At 43.9% G+C, this 22,782-nt stretch overlaps 1 protein-coding gene and 1 long non-coding RNA gene across 2 annotated transcripts; one reads left to right on the top strand and one right to left on the bottom strand.

The window, feature by feature from the left end:
- Positions 1–229: 229 nt before the first annotated feature.
- LOC125335739 lies at positions 230–22,755 on the bottom strand. Its single transcript, XR_007207534.1, has 4 exons — positions 22,684–22,755; positions 22,121–22,195; positions 21,932–22,042; positions 230–694 (listed from the first exon to the last, which is right to left on the bottom strand). It is a non-coding gene; the product is annotated as an uncharacterized LOC125335739 (long non-coding RNA).
- Positions 895–18,379, top strand: LOC125335721 (myosin heavy chain, skeletal muscle, adult-like). The gene is made up of 40 exons (XM_048323560.1): positions 895–906; positions 1,104–1,150; positions 3,106–3,348; positions 3,437–3,580; positions 3,672–3,828; positions 4,411–4,438; positions 4,537–4,651; positions 4,737–4,829; positions 5,930–5,993; positions 6,086–6,184; positions 6,278–6,381; positions 6,462–6,600; positions 6,849–6,967; positions 7,067–7,216; positions 8,169–8,339; positions 9,268–9,574; positions 9,657–9,736; positions 10,211–10,298; positions 10,392–10,509; positions 10,721–10,844; positions 10,924–11,060; positions 11,162–11,417; positions 11,901–12,143; positions 12,249–12,425; positions 12,511–12,656; positions 12,744–12,834; positions 12,923–13,312; positions 13,429–13,555; positions 13,792–13,910; positions 14,189–14,385; positions 14,804–14,987; positions 15,074–15,239; positions 15,413–15,537; positions 15,727–16,035; positions 16,187–16,390; positions 16,640–16,765; positions 16,860–17,030; positions 17,118–17,222; positions 17,365–17,460; positions 17,866–18,379. The coding sequence occupies exons 3-40, from the start codon at positions 3,145–3,147 to the stop codon at positions 18,019–18,021; spliced, it is 5,829 nt and encodes a 1,942-aa protein (XP_048179517.1). The 5' UTR covers positions 895–906; positions 1,104–1,150; positions 3,106–3,144; the 3' UTR covers positions 18,022–18,379.
- Positions 22,756–22,782: the final 27 nt, after the last annotated feature.

The following is a 22,782-nucleotide window of genomic DNA, read 5'->3' as shown; positions in this document are numbered from 1 at the left end:
TTTCTATTTTGGGAAGAAATAAGGATTGACAAGGAACTAAATATCACCAAAGTAGAGAATTTTTCAATTAATTCATGTAAGCTATAATTATAATTGTCAGAGAACTCTTTGGATGCCTAAAACTAAAACTGGTCTTTAATTGATTACATCAAAGAACAACAATCTAGACTCTTGAACCCACTCATGGATCCTTCTATAAATCTCTAAACTCAGGACTTCCAGAATATTGGAAGATATACAAATGTATGTTATTTTATATTTATATCCAGAGACAGAATACAACTGAAAGAGCACTTAGAAAGGTTCAAGGTGGCTGTTCTCCCTGAGATAGTGCGCTATATTTTGTTACAACCGTAAAAAGCGAAACAGAGTAATATATAATCATCTGAGTAAGGTAAGCAATGCAGACAACAGTGAAATCCACGTATCACATCCAAGATCTGTAAGTAGAGAGCTCTGTGAAAGGACGACTGTCATCAGACGTATGATGTCCTCAGAAAAAGTTGAACTATGCATCCAAATGTCGCTGTGCTTGCCCAGTGAATGGTTGTCCCTTCCTCCCTTAGCTCAGATTCATGGAGCATCCATGGCCTTACAGTTGTTGGTGGTTACCCTCATTCCTCTGGTCATCATTAGCTGTATTTCCCTCCTTAGGAATCTTCTCATATTATTTATAGGCGATTTATTCACATAGCTAGGAAGAGACCAAAATTTTCTAATTATATCTAGTAACATCACTTTCCAGCTTTCAGTACATTCAGTTTGCCAGACAATGCTTTGCCAAAAACAAGGTTTGCCAAAAATGCTTTGCCCAAAGACAGAGGAGGCATCTGCAGCATGCACTGACCAGAACCTATAAAAGAGACCTTGAATCTGGGCTGTTCTGTCTGCAGAGGAAACTTCATGGTAAGTGCATGTCTGTGGTTGGCAGAAAGGGACTGTGTCCCTGCAGTCCCACTTCAGCCCTGCTGTCCTGATGTACGTACATGTACCTGCAAGGATTTGAAATCTGTACGATAAAGCATGATGGTATTTTCACTTTGCAACCTGCCTGTGGAATTCTGTGCAGCAATAACAAGAGATCTGCCGTTTCTGCTTTACAGCACCGATCACCTTCCAGCCTGCAAGGCATCTTCTCATAGCATAAGAGGTAAGAGCCTCATTTACTCGCATTTAAGGGACAGAAAAAGGTGGGAGATTTCTGTAGAACAGATTTCTTCATGGTGACAAATTACTGTAAAATTCTGTAGGCAATTGCTGTATGCCCATATGTTCCTGGCCGCTGCTCTGCTATGACAAATAAAGCATGCTGATGGCTGAGCAGGCTGCTCACAGCTAGCTAGATTTCCTAAGTGGCTGTGCTTGAAGACACTAGCCACTATGTAATGCCAGGAAATGTTTCTTGGGGATTCCTTATGTTTAATTATGGAACAGTGAGGTAAATGATCTGTTCTGGCATGAAGTCCAGACAGAGCTAGCCGAAGAACAGACTGTTGCAAAATCTCACAGACTTGTAATAAATTATAAGTATTACTGCATATGAAACTGGCCAATAAATGTATATGAAAATACTTTCCAAACGATACCCCAAGGTTATAATTTGCACGTAGGCCTCCTACTAGTAAACTTGGTAAAAATGCAAAAATAGCAATCCAACTAACCAAACAACAAAAAGGGGGAGGTACTGCTTCTATTCCTATGAAAGAGAACTGAGTAAAATGGAGGATCTGCATGCTACTAGGAGTAGCTGCAAATGTTTGTTAACATTTTTGTTATTTAGCTAACTAAAAGTTATGACATGGCATCTTATCAAGCTGCCTGTTTGTCAAACTTCCTAGGAATTCAGATACTTTCTATTATGTGGTATTTCTTTGGAAATCCGGTACTGCATTTAGATATCTGGCTTTGATTTATAAATTCTTGAACTAAGGTTTCTAGCTTTGCCTATAGTTATTTCCACAAACAATTAACATAAGAAGAAATAGCTGGTCGTGCAGTATTTTAACCTGATGAATTATGTGTCCTTTATGCCAGTTGCTTACATACTACTTAAATCATTTGGGATGAGAAGCAAACAACTCTAGTGAATGATTCAGAGCATCAGCAAAAGATATTATGCCCTAGAGAGGCTTCAGAACACCTTCTGGACCACTAGCAACCCAAATGATGCATGGAATGCATCCTCAGGAACTGTAGGTGACAATAAACAGACTTACAATTATGCTACAGAGCAAAGTTACCCTGGAGAAGATCCTCAAAAGCCTTCATCCTGAAACTGACAAGAAACTCATAAATTTTAGTAAAGGCAATTTAAAATCCTGCATGTAAGAAAGAACGGCCCCATGCAACAGGATATGTTGTATTTCATTTTGTCTGGAAAACAACTTTGCAGAAAAGGGTCATGCATTCTTGTGCAAGTGTCACAGTGTGCCTTTGGGAGAAGAAAGGTCAACAGCACGTTGTCAGAAACTTGTAACGGCATAGCCAGCAGGTAAAGACAAGTGATTCTTTACCTGCAGTCAGCTGCCATATCTGGAGCACTATGTTCAGTTTGGTGCTTTCTGGTGACAAGACAGTGGCATTTGGGAATGAATCCAGTGGAGATCTTTCAAGATAAGTAGGAGAAAATTATGTATGAGAAGAGGCTGCAATGGTGAGGTTTATCTACACTGGGGATGAAATTAAAAAGTGGTTATCTTATTGTTATCTTCAACAAAAAGGAGGTGAGTATATCATAGAAAGAGTCAAACTCTTCTCAGATGGGCAGAGTGAAAGGCTGAGGGATAAAAACCACAGGTTTCAGCCACAGGAATTTTGGTTAGGTAATAAACAGGGGGAAAACTCACCCTCAGGGTCATCAGACATTAAACTGGGATGCAAAGGGACTGAGAAACATCCATTCTTGAACATAATAAAAACTTCACTGGAAGAATCTGTGGGAACCTGCATCCAACATTTGCCCTGGTAGCGCAGGAAGGTGAACCAAAGAACTACTCAAGATTCTTCCCAAATCACACATTCTATTACACAGTTAAGGTCTATCAATAAACTGTGTGACAACAGAAAATATTGACTCATTTGGGTAACATATCTGCTCTTCAACAGTATTCTCTGCTCTGGCAAGCATCACCATAGAGCGTAGCCATGTCGTCAGATGCTGAGATGGCCGTCTTTGGGGAGGCGGCTCCTTACCTCCGAAAGTCAGAGAAGGAGAGAATTGAGGCCCAGAACAAACCTTTTGATGCCAAGTCATATGTCTTTGTGGCTCATCCCAAAGAATCCTTTGTGAAAGGGACAGTCACAAGCAGGGAATCGGGCAAAGTCACTGTCAAGACTGAAGCAGGCGAGGTGAGTCAAAAACAAGGCTGAAGGACAACATTTGATCTCCACTCTGAGTTTTTCAATGAAATATGTGGATCTTTTGTTTTCTTGGCAGACCCTGACTGTGAAGGAAGATCAAATCTTCGCCATGAACCCTCCCAAGTACGATAAAATCGAGGACATGGCCATGATGACCCACCTCCACGAACCCGCTGTGCTGTACAACCTCAAAGAGCGTTACGCAGCCTGGATGATCTACGTAAGTGGCAGCGGCAGCTTCCTTTGGGCAGCGGCAGGAAGTGCTGGGCCAGGCTCAGGGGAAGCCAACGTGCTGTGTCCCTTCCTTGCAGACCTACTCGGGTCTCTTCTGCGTCACCGTCAACCCCTACAAGTGGCTGCCGGTGTACAACCCGGAGGTGGTGTTGGCCTACCGAGGCAAGAAGCGCCAGGAGGCCCCTCCACACATCTTCTCCATCTCTGACAACGCCTATCAGTTCATGCTGACTGGTGAGTGGCTCAGTCTGTCTCAGAGGCATTGGACCATTACATTCTCTGAAGGGATGCTCTGTCTCAGCAATGTGATGAGACTTTTTCAAAGCTTTCTCGGTTCTGACACACACATCTATTGTGGTTTTACTACCTTCATAGCATTGTTTCTACTGTTTTAAATGAAAGACACCTCTGCACTCAGTGATTTATTTTGACATTTGTTTGTTTCTTTCTTTTAAATGCATGCTATTTAAGTGAATGTTGTCAGGGTGATCCCTTCAGAAAGACATTTTAAAAGTGTTCACCGAGTTATCCTGATAAATATGGTGATATTTTCTTAGCACATCGTTAGGGTTTTATTTCAGCCATAGCATTAATTACTGCTAACTTAAACAGGATTTTTTCACGTTAATAGTTCTAAAAGGGAAGTATAGTTACCACAGAGAGTTAGTGTGTCAGGAAGAATGATAAGCCAAATGGACTGGCTGTAACAAGGTATATAAATATATCTGTAATGTTATAACGTACATTTACTGAATTCATTTTCAGTCTTCTTGCATTTTTATTTACAATGTCTATTTATTTCTGCCTCGTTCACAGATCGGGAGAACCAGTCCATCCTGATCACGTACGTACAGCCCCTGCGCGGGTCCCTGCGGGGCTGCCCGGTGCCAGGGGACCTCCTGCCTGACCACGCACCCTCTGCTTCTCTCTTGGCTCTGACAGCGGAGAATCCGGTGCCGGGAAGACTGTGAACACAAAGCGTGTCATCCAGTACTTTGCAACAATTGCAGCCAGTGGGGACAAGAAGAAGGAAGAGAAGACATCAGGCAAAATGCAGGTGAGTTGGGAAGAACAGACTGAACATGTGGCCTGTCATTGCCCTGTCAACTAAACACAGTCACTGAATAATTCTCTCCCTGCAGGGAACGCTTGAGGATCAAATCATCAGCGCCAACCCACTGCTGGAGGCCTTTGGAAACGCCAAGACCGTGAGGAACGACAACTCCTCACGCTTTGTAAGTTTTTGATTAGAGAAGTTGTCATTTATATGGGAACAAGGATGTCAGAACATGCTGTCACTTCTGAAGTGTCAAAGTCAGATGACTGTATTCATTAAACTAATATTTTCCCCATATTTTTGCCAATTAAAATTTAACTAGACTATCTAATTAAAAGTACATCTTTAGAAGTACAATACAGCATACAAAGGGGGATAATTTAAATATGTTTTAATATCTATATAATTACATATCTATAAGTATATATACGCATATTCTTAGTGTCTGTCATACAGACTGAAGACACAATTTTGTGGAAATTGATGCGATATAGAAGAAAGGAAAGATGGGGCATAGAGGATAGAAATTGTGGGATGGAAATTTGGCTGGCATTCATCAGCCCAGCAAAAATATGATTCTCTGGGTTTTAGGCACAAAACTGTGCAGGTCTATTAATCTGACTGTTCAGACATTGATACAAGTTGTTTAGAAAGGGGTAGGGACATGGGTGCCTTCAGTACATCCTACCAGAAAACAAACTACTCTATGGCATGTTCTTTTGATCATTTTAATGCAAAAAGCCATTCATAAGATCTGTTAGATTAACTGTGCCTGGCTTTGAAAAATCAGAATACCAATCCACAGTCTCAGGCTAAAGCTCCTTGTTTTGGGTGCGTTGCCTCTATCTCTACAACTCAGACAGTAACAGCTGACTTCTGTTTTACACAAGACCAAAAATCCTCATTTCACTTTTACACCACCAAAATCTGCCTTCACAGCATGCTTTCTGATTAGAAAACGGCTTTCACTATATCCATGTGTTTGAATTGCAACATAAGTGACCCAATAAAATGCTTTATTAGTGGTCTTCTCATTCATGTGCATTCATGGTTGTCCATTAAATAGTAGTGGATAACTCTGCTCAGATTTATCCACTAGTATTGGCAGTATAGACAACTTCCAGAATTTGTTTTTTGACCTTTCGTGCTTTGTTAAAGAAAAAATAAAAGTGAAAAAACTTCTAAGTTTGAAGCCTGTCCTCTGTGGAGCATGTAAGGTCACATGCTTACAGTCATGGTGAAATTTCAAAATGCCTTTTTTTCTTTCCCCTCTAAAAGGGCAAATTCATCAGAATCCACTTTGGGGCCACAGGCAAACTGGCTTCTGCTGACATTGAAACATGTAAGAGACCACCTGACCTGATCCCATTCCTTCCTCCCTTTCCACCTCAGTGTTCTTTCTCAGGCTTGACTCTATCCTACCATCCTTGCCAGATTTGCTGGAGAAGTCCAGAGTCACTTTCCAGCTCAAGGCAGAAAGAAGCTATCACATCTTTTATCAGATCACATCCAACAAGAAGCCAGAGCTAATTGGTATGAAGTATTATGAATTGTTTGATAAAATCTGAATGTATTTAACATTTATCTTCATTCTCACACCCAGATACGCCCTATTCTTCTTTACAGACATGCTTCTCATCACCACCAACCCATATGACTACCAATTTGTGAGCCAAGGAGAGATCACAGTTCCCAGCATTAACGACCAGGAGGAGCTGTTGGCTACGGATGTAAGTGTGACAGAGCATACTGGTGTGGTGAAACTTCCTGGTAATGGTCCAGAGGTTTATTTGGCTGGTTCTATTGCCAGAGTGCCATTGACATCCTGGGCTTCACTCCAGATGAGAAAACAGCCATCTACAAGCTGACAGGGGCTGTCATGCACTATGGGAACCTAAAATTCAAGCAGAAGCAGCGTGAGGAGCAGGCAGAGCCTGATGGCACTGAAGGTATTAAAACTGTATAGAACTCCTAATAACAGAAACAGGTATATAGCTGGCAGTTGGCAATCATGTATTTGCTTCCATTTACTTTCACAAAAACATAAATCTCAGCTTCCAGACTATTCATGCTTCTGAATTTCCCTTCAAGATGCCAAAAAATTTCAGTGCTGAGACCAACAGCCACATTTTAGAGGATATCCACTTTCAATTATCACTTCTCCTCTGTCACTTTCTCCCTCTCTCTTTGTGTTCAGTTGCTGACAAGGCTGCCTACCTGATGGGTCTGAACTCAGCAGACCTGCTCAAGGCCCTCTGCTACCCCCGAGTCAAGGTGGGGAATGAATACGTGACCAAGGGCCAGACTGTGCAGCAGGTAACAACAACCAGTTGGTGACTGGGAGCCTCTGACTTGAATAACTTCCTATTTGCTCTGGATATTGTATTTCTTTTGCTCCACTCTTCTTTGGTTTAGGTATACAATGCAGTGGGTGCCCTGGCAAAGGCTGTCTATGAGAAGATGTTCCTGTGGATGGTTATTCGCATCAATGAACAGCTGGATACGAAGCAGCCCAGGCAGTACTTCATTGGTGTCCTGGACATTGCTGGCTTTGAGATCTTTGATGTAAGGAGCACAGAAATCATAGTCAAATCTTGTCAAGGCAATGAGGTGTCAAGAGAAAATGGAGATTTATGGTGGTTTGTTTTTTTTTTTTTTTAACATGACACGCGCTTGTAATTTCAAATTAGTAATGTATTTTTTGAAAAATATTTATTTGTTATTTTCTGGAAATATTTTCCTTCCTTGTATATGTCAGTGCTTTTTCGTCAGGCTAATCCATGAGCTTCAATGGATCTTTATATAATATCTTTATATGATGCACAAGGAAGAAGCATCTGCCTTTTACATATTTAGCACAAATGTTGTGTTTTTTCAATAATTTGAACTTAATATTAAAAAAAATCCACAGACAAATAGCACATAAATACCCAAGGTACAATATTACACAGTGTAGGAAGAGAAAGGTAGACTTAAGTCTACACAAAAGTTAACCAAGGCTTTGGAAAAGGAGACCAATATATATATATAATTTTCTTCTTAAGAGCCAAAGGGTGATTCCAACAGGAAGAGTACATTGGCTGATCTAATTCAGACTGGGAAGTTCTATAGATATTTACAGAGGGTATCTGAGTCCAATCCAGGGCTGGCAAACACTGAGAATGTTTAATGTTTTTATAAGAGCAATAGAAAAATTCACATAAATTAAGAGAAAGGAGTGATCTAATGAACCTTGATAAGACTAACAAAAAAATAGGAAATTTGATTTAAAAATAAATCATATATTTAAACATCATTAAAGTAGCAAAGGGTAAAAAAAAGCCAAAAAAAATCCCCCATAATCAAATAAAAACCCTCTAAAAATAGTTAATTGAATGTTTTAACATTAAAAACATAGTTGTCTTAATTGGGCATCCCTGCGTAGGATTCTGAGATGGGATTCTGAGTGTGAAGGAGAAAGCTATACAGGCAGTTCTTCATCTTGAAAATGAGTAAATCTTGTCTTTGCACTGAGCAGTTCAACAGCCTGGAGCAGCTGTGCATCAACTTCACCAATGAGAAACTGCAACAGTTCTTCAACCACCACATGTTCGTGCTGGAGCAGGAGGAGTACAAGAAGGAGGGAATTGAATGGACATTCATTGACTTTGGCATGGACCTGGCTGCCTGCATTGAGCTCATTGAGAAGGTATGTTGATTATATTTAAGATTTTATTATCAGTTTCATGACAGAATTTAAGAATTTTTCTTTAGGCTTACTTTTTCTTGCACTAATGTTTCACAAACCTACCTGTTATTATCTGTTTATGTTCCTGGCTATTCAAAAATTACCATCTCAGTATTGTATGTATTATGAAAGTAAGTTCTGAGAACCTTTGTGATTAGGCTACAAATGAAGTGCTTTTAGGTTATCCATTAACTACACTGGTATGCATTTTTTAAAAATAAACTGCAATTTTTCTTTTGGCAATAAAAGCACTGATGTAATCACACATAATTGCATGAAAAGGATTCTCTGGAGGTGAGTTTTTTAGTCCACCAAGATGAAAGATCTCTTTTCAGAAATCCAGGCACAATTTCAATATTAGTATTTCAATATTAATGCTGGGATTTCTGAAACATAATTTCTAATTAAAAAAATAGGTGCATAAAGACAAAAAGTACTGGATGAACTGTAACCAACAAGAACACTATGGGAAGACGCTGTTTTGTGTATAGGAATGGAAAGACAGAGATATATCTTCAAAAAATAAGATTTCAGGAAGTAGCTGAAAGACCTGTTGATCTGTTGCACTAAGGTCAATTTTAGTAAGACGTCTTCAACTGTACAAATTACTTTGTGAAAACAATAATGTAAAAAACAGATCACCTTTCAACTCTTCAGTTTCAAAATAATTTAGAAAATTTTGTGTGATTAATGTGACAATATTAAATGCATTAGTGTCAGAGACAAATTTGTATTTTGTCTAGAAGTGCAAATGCAAAAGTTAACAACGATTTAATCCATTTTTGGTCCAAAAATTCAACCAATTTTTCAGTTTCCTGTACCTTACTGCAGTCCCCTTCTGATAGCAGATCTGTATTTTATCACTGCTATTTTTTGCTGCTTCTCCCAGCCCATGGGCATCTTCTCCATCCTGGAAGAGGAGTGCATGTTCCCCAAGGCAACTGACACCTCTTTCAAGAACAAGCTCTATGACCAGCACCTGGGCAAGTCCAGCAACTTCCAGAAGCCCAGGCCTGGCAAAGGCAAGGCTGAGGCCCACTTCTCCCTGGTGCACTATGCTGGCACAGTGGACTACAACATCTCTGGCTGGCTGGAGAAGAACAAGGACCCTCTGAATGAAACTGTCATTGGGCTGTACCAGAAATCATCTGTGAAGACCCTGGCTTTACTCTTTGCCTCTGCTGGAGGAGAGGCAGGTCAGTTCTCTGAAATGTCATCTCTTTGATGCACAGTGATTGGTCCCCAAAGTAACACGTTTCACTATCTTTACTTTATCAGAGGCTAGTGGTGGTGGTGGCGGCAAGAAGGGAGGCAAGAAGAAGGGTTCTTCTTTCCAGACCGTCTCAGCTCTTTTCCGGGTATGTAAACACCTGATCTTTTCATATATGCAGAGAATTATTCTGCATTTTTAGCTGGCTCAGACACAGAAAAAAAGCAAAAAAACCCCAACCAACTAACCAACCAACCAATCAAAAAATATTCTGAATACAAATAACTTCTATTTAGACCACCATTGAAAACAAAAATCTTATGGAATGAAAAATAGCACTGCAAGAACCTAAACTTACAATTAATATAAACATAACTTTTCTCATTAAAAGTGCCCACTTTCTATCCTTCATTGGGTTGATGGTAAGTTTTTTCTTATCCTACAAGGTGATGTTTAATGTTTAGAATCCTAGGAGATTGAGCAATTGATAGAGGTATTCTCAGATGACAGTTTTCAGCTCAGTGCATCTCCATTGATGGGTCTTTCATGTTAAATTGAAAGAATGCAAAGGGTTATTTTTTCCAAGTTTCTTATAAACACGCACTATGTCACGATCCCACAGGAGAATCTCAACAAGCTGATGACCAATCTGCGGAGCACTCACCCCCATTTTGTGCGCTGTATCATCCCCAATGAGACTAAAACACCTGGTAAGATGCTCAAGCAGAAAGATCCTTGCTCTGATACATCCATTCCCCTCTGCACTGCAACCTGTGCCATTCATTTGTGCTCTGCACTGCCAGGTGCCATGGAGCACGAGCTGGTGCTGCATCAGCTGCGCTGTAACGGCGTGCTGGAAGGGATCAGGATTTGCAGGAAAGGGTTCCCCAGCAGAGTCCTCTATGCTGACTTCAAACAGAGGTGAGAGCTATGAAATGAAGACGTAAGTCAGGTCTCCTCACCAACTGCTGTCCATCACACAACTGAGCTTTGCCAGGGTCTTTGAGTACGGAGGAATGAAATACCAACTTCCTCTGCCTGATTCTGCTGCAAACGTTGCTCTTGGTTTCAGTAAACAGAATAATCTCATGACTTGACATTGTCTTCATTCCTATTTCCTCTAATTCCACAGATACAAGGTGCTTAATGCCAGCGCCATCCCCGAGGGACAGTTCATTGATAGCAAGAAGGCTTCTGAGAAGCTCCTTGGCTCAATCGATGTGGACCACACCCAGTACAAATTTGGACACACCAAGGTACAAAATTCTCCATTCACTGAGTCCCTGGGCTTTGCTCTACCTGACAATGATGTGCTGCAACATTCCCTCTCCCAAGGTGTTCTTCAAAGCTGGGCTAATAGGGCTCCTGGAGGAGATGAGGGATGAGAAGCTGGCACAGCTCATCACCCGCACCCAGGCCAGGTGCAGGGGCTTCCTGATGAGGGTGGAGTACCAGAGAATGGTGGAGAGGAGGTACAAATTCCTGTTCTTCAGTTAAAGTCACTCTGCTCATGGGAAAGTGTTGACACTCATCAGACTGTGAATATTCATTGTATGTTTTAATTATGCCTCAGGGAATCCATCTTCTGCATCCAGTACAACATCCGTGCATTCATGAATGTCAAACACTGGCCATGGATGAAGCTGTTCTTCAAGATCAAGCCCTTGCTGAAGAGTGCAGAGTCTGAGAAGGAGATGGCCAACATGAAGGAAGAGTTTGAGAAAACCAAGGAAGAGCTTGCAAAGTCTGAGGCAAAGCGGAAGGAGCTGGAGGAGAAAATGGCATCTCTAATGAAGGAGAAAAATGACCTGCAGCTCCAAGTACAGGCTGTGAGTATCACCATTTATTTCCCACTCAGAAAAAGCACATATACATACAGGCAGAAGGTCAGACAGACCTTCTATGAACAGATGTCCATTATATTGGACATGAGCCTGAGAAAGTAGTGTCCTACAGTAGCATGACGAGCTCTCTGACAGCTAATAAAAGAAGCAAGGAACTTCAAGTGGGTGTCAGGGCTCCTGTGTTCTAAGACGGCATCTATAGATAGCCAGGACAGGATTGTACCTGAGCAGCCTACTTCATTTAATATTCTCACAACTACAAATTCTGACAGATATTTTTGAAAGAGTAAAAAACAAAAGAAAGCAAACAAAAAATTTGAGACCTATTCAAAACTGAGAACTTGCAGATTTATTTCCCAGGCAGAAAACCTGACAGCATTGTAAAGTTATTTGAGTGGATAGACCAATAGATAAAGAAGACAAACTTTAAAACAGTATTAAGAAACAGAATCTTTGTCTCCCCACCAGGAAGCAGATGCCTTGGCTGATGCTGAGGAAAGGTGTGACCAGCTCATCAAAACCAAAATCCAGCTGGAAGCCAAAGTCAAGGAGGTGACTGAAAGGGCTGAGGATGAAGAGGAAATTAATGCTGAGCTGACAGCCAAGAAGAGGAAACTGGAGGATGAATGTTCAGAGCTGAAGAAAGATATTGATGACCTTGAGCTAACACTGGCCAAGGTGGAGAAGGAAAAACACGCCACCGAAAACAAGGTATGAGGCAGAACCTGTCACTTGCACTCCAGAAAAGAGCCCAGTGCTATTACAGGACTTCTATATCTACTTCCTTTATTTACACTTCCTCCCTTCTTCTCAAAGGTGAAAAACCTGACGGAGGAGATGGCAGCCCTGGATGAGACTATTGTGAAGCTGACAAAAGAGAAGAAAGCCCTCCAAGAGGCCCATCAGCAAACGCTGGATGACCTGCAGGCAGAAGAAGACAAAGTCAATACACTGACCAAGGCCAAGACCAAGCTGGAGCAGCAAGTGGACGATGTAAGCACACAGATGTAGAGCAGGAACAGCACAGGTATGGAGTCCGACCTGGCTGGGAGAGCACTGATGGTCTTGTTGTGTTTAGCTGGAAGGGTCCCTGGAGCAAGAGAAGAAACTGCGCATGGACCTGGAGAGAGCTAAGAGGAAACTGGAAGGAGACCTGAAGCTGGCCCAGGACAGCATCATGGATTTGGAGAATGATAAGCAGCAGCTGGAGGAGAAACTGAAGAAGTAAGTGTGGCTGTGGGACACCTGAGTGCTGGGCTGGAGCACTTGTGTTTTTTCTTTGAGCTCTAACACGGTTCACTTTGCCCAAAGGAAAGACTTTGAAATCAGCCAGATCCAGAGCAAAACTGAGGATGAACAAGCCCTGGGCATGCAACTTCAGAAGAAGATCAAGGAGCTGCAGGCAAGTCTCTGTTCCTTCCCCTCCCTTGCTCAGGCTCAGCTCAGGCAGGAGGAGGGCACGGGTGTAAAGGGTCCCTGCTGTTCTCCAGGCCCGTATTGAGGAGCTGGAGGAGGAGATTGAGGCAGAGAGAACCTCTCGCGCTAAAGCAGAGAAGCATCGGGCTGACCTGTCGAGGGAGCTGGAGGAGATCAGCGAGCGCCTGGAAGAAGCAGGAGGGGCGACAGCAGCTCAGATCGAGATGAACAAGAAGCGTGAGGCAGAATTCCAGAAGATGCGGCGTGACCTGGAAGAGGCCACGCTGCAGCACGAAGCCACGGCTGCCGCCCTGCGCAAGAAGCACGCGGACAGCACCGCTGAGCTGGGGGAGCAGATCGACAACCTGCAACGCGTGAAGCAGAAGCTGGAGAAGGAGAAGAGTGAGCTGAAGATGGAGATTGATGACTTGGCCAGCAACATGGAGTCTGTCTCCAAAGCCAAGGTACACAAATTTCTTATAGGCTCATTGATCCAGAGGAATACAACACAGCTTCTTGCATCTGGCCTTCTCTAGAGAGTGAACGGTTCACTCATCACTTTCCATATGCTGAAACACAGGCAAATCTGGAGAAGATGTGCCGCACACTGGAAGATCAGCTGAGTGAGATTAAAACAAAGGAGGAGCAGAATCAGCGCATGATCAATGATCTCAATGCTCAAAGAGCTCGTCTGCAGACAGAGTCAGGTGAGACACACACATCTACCTGTGCAGATCAAAAATGTCTCAGAGTTAATGCAAAAATCATTCTTCTGGGTACATGGTCTGTCCAACACACTTTGTGTCACATCTACTGTGAAGTCCTTGAAATGGGTTCATAAATTTCAGCATGGACTGTGAACTATCTGGTTTTACATCTCCAAATGTTTGCAGTGTCACCATCAATGGCATTAAAACTGTTGTGTATCTGCAAATTTTCTCAGGTGAATATTCACGCCAGGTGGAGGAGAAGGATGCTTTGATTTCTCAGCTGTCAAGGGGCAAACAGGCTTTCACCCAACAGATTGAGGAACTCAAGAGGCATCTGGAGGAAGAGATAAAGGTGATTCCTCCTATCAGAGGTGCTTCAGACACTTATGTGACTACTGAACCACCATGATGAGACAGGGAAAAAAAATCACTCCTGAAATTCCGTGCAAGTCTTATCATGCTAACTTTTACCTAGAGTTTATCCACCATTCCTTTTGTCAGTCCCAGCTTTTTCCTCATGGAATGTATGGTTGTCTATTTGCATAGAAGCATAATCCAGTGTCCAATTAATATTCAGTCAGATTTCCTGCAATATCTCTTTTCCATGACCCAATACTCTTGTTGCTGCAGGCCAAGAACGCCCTGGCCCACGCCCTGCAGTCCGCTCGCCACGACTGTGACTTGCTCCGGGAACAATATGAGGAGGAGCAGGAGGCCAAGGGGGAGCTGCAGCGTGCCATGTCCAAGGCCAACAGCGAAGTGGCCCAGTGGAGAACCAAATACGAGACGGACGCGATTCAGCGCACGGAGGAGCTCGAGGAGGCCAAGTACGTGGGGGAAGTGGAGAAGGCTGGCAGACATTATGACCAGAAATTCTTGGAGACCACTGTAACATTGTCAGGTGGAAGTCAGTGTTCTGGTTGGGGGTGGGGTGAAATGAGAATAGCAAATAAATTCTGTAATGCATGTGGTGTGGGAAAAAAATCACAGGCAAGCATGTAGAAGACAGGGAATGGCAGAGAGAAAAAATATTGTATGTATAAAAATGGAAGAGGAATGCAAGAGGATCACAGACTCTGAAATGGCTTACCATGCTCTTGAGAAAAACACCACAGAATTGAATTGCTTGCTGACTGTGAGCTGCACTTACAACTGAACTTGTAAAACATCCTGTTGTGAAAAGCCCATCAACCACATGCCACAACTTCCCCTTTTCTTTTAAAACATGAGATATGTTTAACACAGGAAGAAGCTGGCACAGCGCCTGCAGGATGCAGAGGAACATGTTGAGGCTGTCAATGCCAAATGTGCCTCCCTGGAAAAGACAAAGCAGAGGCTGCAGAATGAAGTGGAGGACCTGATGATTGACGTGGAGAGATCCAATGCTGCCTGCGCTGCTCTGGATAAGAAGCAGAGGAACTTTGACAAGGTCTTTTGGCCTCCAGCACCAGGACTCCTGGCCAGAGCATTCCCCCATGACTGCCACATGCCTACTCACACCCCGTTTCTCTTCAGATCCTGGCAGAATGGAAGCAGAAGTATGAGGAAACGCAGGCTGAGCTGGAGGCCTCGCAGAAGGAGTCGCGCTCTCTGAGCACGGAGCTGTTCAAGATGAAGAATGCCTATGAGGAGTCCTTGGACCACCTGGAAACAATGAAGCGGGAGAACAAGAACCTGCAGCGTAAGTCCCTGGCCCTCTGCTCCTCACTGGGCTTTCTCACAAGCTTGTCTATCTGCCACACTTAACGGGTCTGGGCCTGCAGGGATAAGAACGTGCCTGGCACCTTCATGCACCAGAGCCTTTCGCCATTCGGCTCTGTGTCTGACCATGCCGCTTTTCACCCTTCCTTGCAGAGGAGATTTCCGACCTCACGGAGCAGATTGCTGAGGGAGGAAAGGCAATTCATGAGCTGGAGAAAGTCAAGAAGCAGATTGAGCAGGAGAAATCTGAAATCCAGGCTGCTCTGGAAGAGGCTGAGGTATGTGGCCATAATCAGTGGTGTCTGCAGTAAATAAATGAAGAAATAGGCCTCAAAAGGCCCTATGTGTTCCCCTGTGTTCTGGCTGGGGAGTGCAGACAGCTGAGATCTCTGGAAATATTCTGTCACTCCCTAGAATGCAAGGAGAGGGTTTATCAATGTTATCAATGTTTGTGTCCACTTGCCCAGGCCTCCCTGGAACATGAGGAGGGGAAGATCCTGCGCCTGCAGCTTGAGCTCAACCAAGTGAAGTCTGAGATTGACAGGAAGATAGCAGAGAAAGATGAGGAGATTGACCAGATGAAGAGAAACCACCTCAGAATTGTGGAGTCCATGCAGAGCACGCTGGATGCTGAGATCAGGAGCAGGAATGAAGCCCTGAGGCTGAAGAAGAAGATGGAGGGAGACCTGAATGAAATGGAGATCCAGCTGAGCCATGCCAACCGTGTGGCTGCAGAGGCACAGAAGAACTTGAGAAACACCCAGGCAGTGCTCAAGGTATGGCATTACATACCAGGTGCTCACTGGTTTCTGACACAGCTACAAATATTCCTCTTCGACAGTTCTATCTTTTCTATATTAATATGAAAATGGAAAATAAGAAAATAGGAAAAATATGCCTCCCAATTTGTCTTATCTCTCTCTCCAGGACACTCAGATCCATCTGGATGATGCTCTCAGGACACAGGAGGACCTGAAGGAGCAGGTGGCCATGGTGGAGCGCAGGGCAAACCTGCTGCAGGCTGAAATTGAGGAGCTGCGGGCAGCCCTGGAGCAGACGGAGCGGTCGAGGAAATTGGCTGAGCAGGAGCTTCTGGATGCCACTGAACGTGTGCAGCTCCTCCATACGCAGGTAGGTTCTAGAACTGAAGACATATAACACCTACAGTATTTAGAGAATTGAAATTACCAGTAGGTCTCTTTTCCTTTTTTAATTGTAACATAACAATTAGTCTTCAGCAGTCTACCATTGCCATTTATCAGTTATTTGTATTCTTCATATAAAACTGTAACAAAACCATTAATAAAAATAGGTAATTTGATTTTTCTAAATGTGGTATGAAGCAACTGGAGAAAAAAATGTGCTTTTTTCCTTCAACAGAACACGAGCTTGATCAACACCAAGAAGAAGCTGGAAACAGACATCGCCCAAATCCAGGGTGAAATGGAGGATACCATCCAGGAAGCCCGCAATGCTGAGGAGAAGGCCAAGAAGGCCATCACAGATGTGAGTTGGACATTCCTGGCATTGCTGATGGAGAATGTCCTGTCCCCCAAATATCTGCAGCCCCAAAATGGCTTTGCCCCTTTGCTCTGATCAGGCGGCCATGATGGCAGAAGAGCTGAAGAAGGAGCAGGACACCAGTGCCCACCTGGAGAGGATGAAGAAGAACCTGGACCAGACGGTGAAGGACCTGCAGCACCGTCTGGAAGAGGCCGAGCAGCTGGCACTGAAGGGAGGGAAGAAGCAGATCCAGAAGCTGGAGGCCAGGGTGGGTAGGGCTGGGGTTGTGGGTGAGTGAGGCTGTCCTTGGAGAGACATTGCCAGGGAAGCTGCAGGGATGGGCTTGTCCTTGCAGGTGCGGGAGCTGGAAGGGGAGGTTGATGCTGAGCAGAAGCGCAGCGCTGAAGCCGTGAAGGGTGTGCGCAAGTACGAGCGGAGGGTGAAGGAACTGACCTACCAGGTAAGGCAGGAGGTCTCCTGCTCTGACAGGGTTTGCTCACAGCAAGCCACATTTTGCACACACCATCGCCAAGGGCAATTGTTAATCCTGTGTGATGTAGCACCAAGAATTGACTCTCTTTTCTGTTTGCCAACCACTTTAGTCTGAGGAAGACAGGAAGAATATTCTCAGGCTGCAGGATCTGGTGGACAAGCTGCAAATGAAAGTGAAATCCTACAAGAGACAAGCTGAGGAGGCTGTAAGTATTTCTCTGGGAAATAAAAGCATCTCTTTCTGTGGGTGTCACACAGGTGTCCAGGAGAGGAGTATCAGAAATTTGGATATGTCAAAAATCACCAGTTGAGGAGGGGGACTTTGTCATCCAGATATACTCCCTCGGTACTTTAGCAGCAAACAAGTGGGAGAATAAGTACAGAAATGACAAATCCAAGGGGTGAGAAATTGCTCCTCATGTGTGACACAGTCCTGGTGAAGCTTGTCCCAGTAGGGTCCTGAAAAGGGAGGATGAGGAGCTCTGTGTGAGGCTGATGTGTGAGCAGTGGTGGGAGGGGGATGGAGATTTGCAGCCCCATAAGGCTGAGGTGCAGCAGGAGCAAAACCTCTGCCCTGAACTCCTCACCCCTGACTCCCTCTCCCCACACAGGAGGAACTGTCCAATGTCAACCTGTCCAAGTTCCGCAAGATCCAGCACGAGCTGGAGGAAGCCGAGGAGCGGGCTGACATTGCAGAGTCACAGGTCAACAAGCTCCGAGTGAAGAGCCGGGAGTTCCACAGCAAGAAGATAGGAGAGGAAGAGTGAGGATGTCATTAGGCAGCAAAGTGACCTGAGGGCAGCACAAAATGTGAACCCTCTGTCACTTCCTTCTGCAATGAGTCTTTATAAATTTGTCAACACTAAAGACCGTAGATGCCTTTGCATACAAAGCAGTAGTTACATTTTAGTTCTGCAGTTATTGAAGTGTTGATTGTGTTCAAACAATTAATATTCAGGAGTAAACTTCTGAATTTTCTGGAGTAAGATTCAGAAACTCCAGTACTCCAACTACAGTAAGAGTAATAGGTATGAGGGCAAACAAAATTTTTTATGCTGCACTACAGTGTTTCCCAGCAATGGAGTTGTGTTTTAAAGTTAGAATAAATAAATATTAAATAAATAATATTCTATGAGAAGAGAAATTGTAAACCTATGTTTTACAAGCTTATAAGCATACATATCAAAAGGAATCATTTTTATTTTCTAACACTGGAATTGAGAGCAACTCTGTTAACATGGCACCATAAAGAAATCTCCTAGTCTGACACCGTGGCAATACAGAGAAGCACCAAACATGGTGTTTCCACACTGCCAAACAGTGCTGCCTGTCTTCCTTTTGCAGCAATGCATGAGCTCTTTTGTATAAGGGAACTGATCACTGAGTGGAAAAAAGGAGCTGACAGGCCCTGGCTTTTTTTTCATCCCACGTGGGGTAACACTGCAGAATATAATGCATGAGCAGGACAAAAATGAGGAAAAGCTGACCATGAGGAAAGGCAGCAAGGATGTTTTCCAACCCCAGCCATTCTTGACCGTGCCCCAGTGGGGACCGTGCAGCCTGAGCAGGTGGCAAGTCTGGAGAACGCAGGTACCTCCACCCTGAAGCAAAGAGATCGTGCCCACTGGGACATCACAATGACACTCACATTAGAGCTTCCTTTGTCTGGAATGGGTGTCTGGAGGCAACCTCCACAGGAAGCAGCAGTGCAGCTTAACATACAGACCAGCCATTCACTAGACCCTGGCACGTCAGATAGCTGCTGAGGAAAGATTCTACAGGCAGGTGTGGGGAATGGTAAATGACACTTGGCTTTGACTACAGAGACTCTTACAGGTCCCTCAAGGTTCCTGGCTATCTCTACACCTCTGCATTTACAGCAAGTACTTCAAAAAGCTGTGAAACTGCTGGGAAAGCGAGCTGGAGATATTGCACAGCCTTTTGCACTGACCACGGCAGGCAGTGTGTTTGCAGCAACAGCATTCAGGATTGGGAGGTCCTCCTCTTCCCAAACACACTGAGGTTTACATCCAGGGAATCCTCCCATGTTATAACTAAATATGGAAGTAGTTTGCTGGGCAGCAGCTAAATATATTTAAGGAAAAGATGACGCCCCATATTGACTCTTGTTTCATTGTAAGTGATGCTCCTCAGAGACATCATCTCTATGTGTGAAGCTGTGAAAATTTCATCAGTGCCAGTGATATCAGGGCAACAAGGATAAGAAACCTTGGGTACCTTTTTAAACCTGCTGACAGACTAGTAATTATCACAACAACATTGGGGACCATATTTCAATGCCAAAAATCCTTCTTCCCTTTGGACAATATTGCAATCACTCTCCAAAATTAACAAGCTTGTCTGACTGGGCAAGAATCGTGATGCACTTGAAGAACATGAAACTGTTGGGGCTCCTCTCCCACCTGTAAGAAATCATGGCCTGAGCATTTGTTCCTAAACCCATGCTCAACTGATGAAAGGTAACATTGCAGGTTCCTTAAAAGACAGCACCTTGGGCCAGAATTCAAACTGCACAGGTGGGAAAGGGAGAGCAATCACAGCCATTGCACTGTGCTGACCTGGCCTTGCCACCAGCCATCCTGGAAAGCATGGCTGGAGGCTTTTTGGAATCAGAGCAGAATATTAAAGGGACCAGTAAGGAAAACCAATTTCTCCTGACTTTTGATTTGCTGCCTTAGCTGGAGGACAGGAGTCATTTTGCATTGGCACACTGTTTCTGGAGTCAGACTGCTTGTGATCTGAAATGTGCTGATGCAAATGCCCATAACTGGCCTAAGGGAACATCTCTAAGAGAAGGTTTAAAATAGATGCAGCTGATGAGCTCCACTAGAGCTGCTGCCCCATGTGGACTATGGAGTTCTCTGACCTTCAACAGCTTGGGCATGGAAGACTGTGTCTCCCAGGCACAAAAGCATCAGCACTTTGAGAGGCACTAAGACATGGAGAAAGTACTTCTGCCCTGAAGACACACGTTCCTCACAGAGGCTTCTTGCCAACAATTCAGCTTTCCAGTTCTGCAAGTACTCATTGTCTCTGCCCTCAGCCCACAGCTACATTGCCTCGACCAGAAGGCACTTCCTTCCCCAATGGCAGAGCAGAAGGGGGCCAGGGAGTGAAAGAGAGAAAGGAAGAGAGAGGCAAAGGAGGTAGAGGCAGGTGGAGCAGGAGAGGCAGAGGGAGAGGGACAGACAGCAGAGGACATGTGGGTTGAGTAGATACTGAAATAAAGAAACGGAGAAAGACAGTGAAATGCAGAAAACACCAGAGAAAAGAGAGGAAGGGAAGAGACTGAGAAAGATTAGAAAGAAAGAAAAATGGAGAAAGAAATACTGAGATGGGGAGCAAGAATATTCATGAAGAGGAGGGGAGAAAGAGACAGAAGCTAGAGGTGGAAGGAAGGATGATAAAGAGAAAGGAAGAGTGCAAACAGTGTAACATCATTTGGCTGTTGGTACCTGACCCTAGATTTAATTCTGCTGCTTTTGATAACTGCTCTTGTGCACCCATCGTCCACCCACCCATATCAAGCCCAATACCCTACAATGGGTGCCTTGCTAAGAACAGTAAGAGAGTGCCTTGAGAAACAGATCTGTTCTCTGAATCTCTGCTTTGTCCTGGCCCTGTAAGAGGGGCAGGCAGGTTGTGTCTGGTGCCTCCTCACATCCCAAGGCCTTGTGAGCAGTGATGTTAAAAGAAAAGGCTGAAAACACTGAAGGGGGGCAGCTTGGGAAAGCAGAAGTGCTTGCGGGAACTGGGAAGGATGAGTAGAATGTGGGACACTTGTTGGAGAGCGGAGAGGATGGGTTCACACTTCGGGCTTTGCATGACATGTGACTACTTTGCAAGCTGGTAATACTTCTAGACACAGAATCTAGATGTGATGGTCTTCATGGCAGACACACAAGTCAGTGCACAGGGTATTAGAACTTAAGCTAGGCAGGAAGTTTTCCCATCCCTAAATGCTCTTGGAAATTTTCATAATTTCTTCCTCTTTTGGTATTCCAAAACACTTTTTAATGTTTGTCCCATCCTGAAGGACACCTGCCTGGGGTAACCAAAAATGTGGCTTTAATGAAGAATGGACTATGCCTATGCCTCCACATTGCAATACAGACTATTGAAATCAAACAAGGAGATGCTTAGAATTAACACAGAGAAAAATCTGTTTTTCCTGGGAGTGATTTGAGATTGTGAATGAGCCCTTGTGGAATTGAGGGGGAAATGGGCATGAAAAATGTAATACAACATAACACCCTATAGCTCTATATGTAACTGCCTGAATCTTACTCTGTTGCAGGAAGTGTTAAAACTGTTTTTTAGATCATAAGTAACACGTGACAATTCTTCAGAAGAGTACAGCCACATCTCAGACAAGGATGATATGCGTGTTTCTTCAAATCTTGGCATTCAAAAGCAAGGTTATCAAAAACAAGTGCCCTTATGATACCTGTTATCTGTCAGTGATTTCAACTGCTCAACAAGTTCTCAGACATGTTTTCTAGGAGGAGCAGTCACTTTTTCAAAATTGCACTGTTTTAGTAACCCTGATTTCCTTTTGATCCAAATCCTTCTCCACCTTCAATTCCTTCTACCACCTGTTGTCTTTCTTCTTGACTGTTCTACCCAGACACCACCCAGCCCTCTCACCCCACACACCTGTTCTGTAACAGGAGCTCCTCAGCTGCTTTGGTGAGTGATGGAAAGGGCATCCTGAAGGTCATGTCCTCATCCAGGACCCACTCTCCAGATCTCTTCCATGGATGCTTCCTGGAAACACAGGAGGAGCCTAAATAACTGTGCAACTTTGATATTCACTCAGCACCTGCCCAGGTATTATATTTTTACCTTCTGCTCCACTTCACAGTCAAGTGATGCTGAGATATCTTTGGAGTTGCAGTTTCTCTCTTCCTTCTTTCTCTTCTGAAATACAGAAGTGTGAAGCATTGTACGTACTTACGTGGCATATTATGCTATACCATTAAGATATACCATAAATGCACTGAAAAAATTAACCTTGAAGCAGTCTCAAGAGAGTACAGTTAGGAGACAGAAGGATCTTCAAAGCCCCTCCATGCTTTGGTGCATGGGACAGGGCAGTCTTCACAAGTTGGTTCTAGCCTCAGAAACACTAGCTTACCTTTGCCATGGCCGAAATTTCCCTGTACCTATTCTGTATCTCTCCCCCTGAATATTTTTAAGATTCTGGTAGTTCTGTTCATCAACCTGTTTTACTCAAAAACCAGTTAACCCTTCCACACTTGCCTCATATGGAATTTTTGAACTACATAGCACTACGACACCACTTTGGACTAGACACTTCCTGCAGGGAAGCATGCATTTCACCAAATCCATGCACTTCATTAGTCAACAGGAGAGAGGGATTTTAGGTTAAGGAAAGTGTGTCCTACCATCTCCAGAGTCCAGTGCCCAGCTGCATCTTAATACTGGGAAGTGTTGGGATGAGAAGCCTTGCTCTGAATGATCAGTGTTTCAGCAATTCTGTTTCT

This window comes from Corvus hawaiiensis, chromosome 19 (genome assembly GCF_020740725.1).
Source record: "Corvus hawaiiensis isolate bCorHaw1 chromosome 19, bCorHaw1.pri.cur, whole genome shotgun sequence".
Classification (NCBI taxonomy): domain Eukaryota; kingdom Metazoa; phylum Chordata; class Aves; order Passeriformes; family Corvidae; genus Corvus; species Corvus hawaiiensis.
This window is presented reverse-complemented; position numbering and strand designations above follow the sequence as displayed.

Coding starts and splice junctions, on each gene's coding strand:
- LOC125335721 (XM_048323560.1), top strand. CDS start 3,145: ATGTCGTCAGATGCTGAGATGGCCGTCTTTGGGGAGGCGGCTCCTTAC. Junction 6,185..6,277: donor CAAGAAGCCAGAGCTAATTG/GTATGAAGTATT, acceptor TCTTCTTTACAG/ACATGCTTCTCATCACCACC. Junction 9,575..9,656: donor CTCTGCTGGAGGAGAGGCAG/GTCAGTTCTCTG, acceptor TTACTTTATCAG/AGGCTAGTGGTGGTGGTGGC.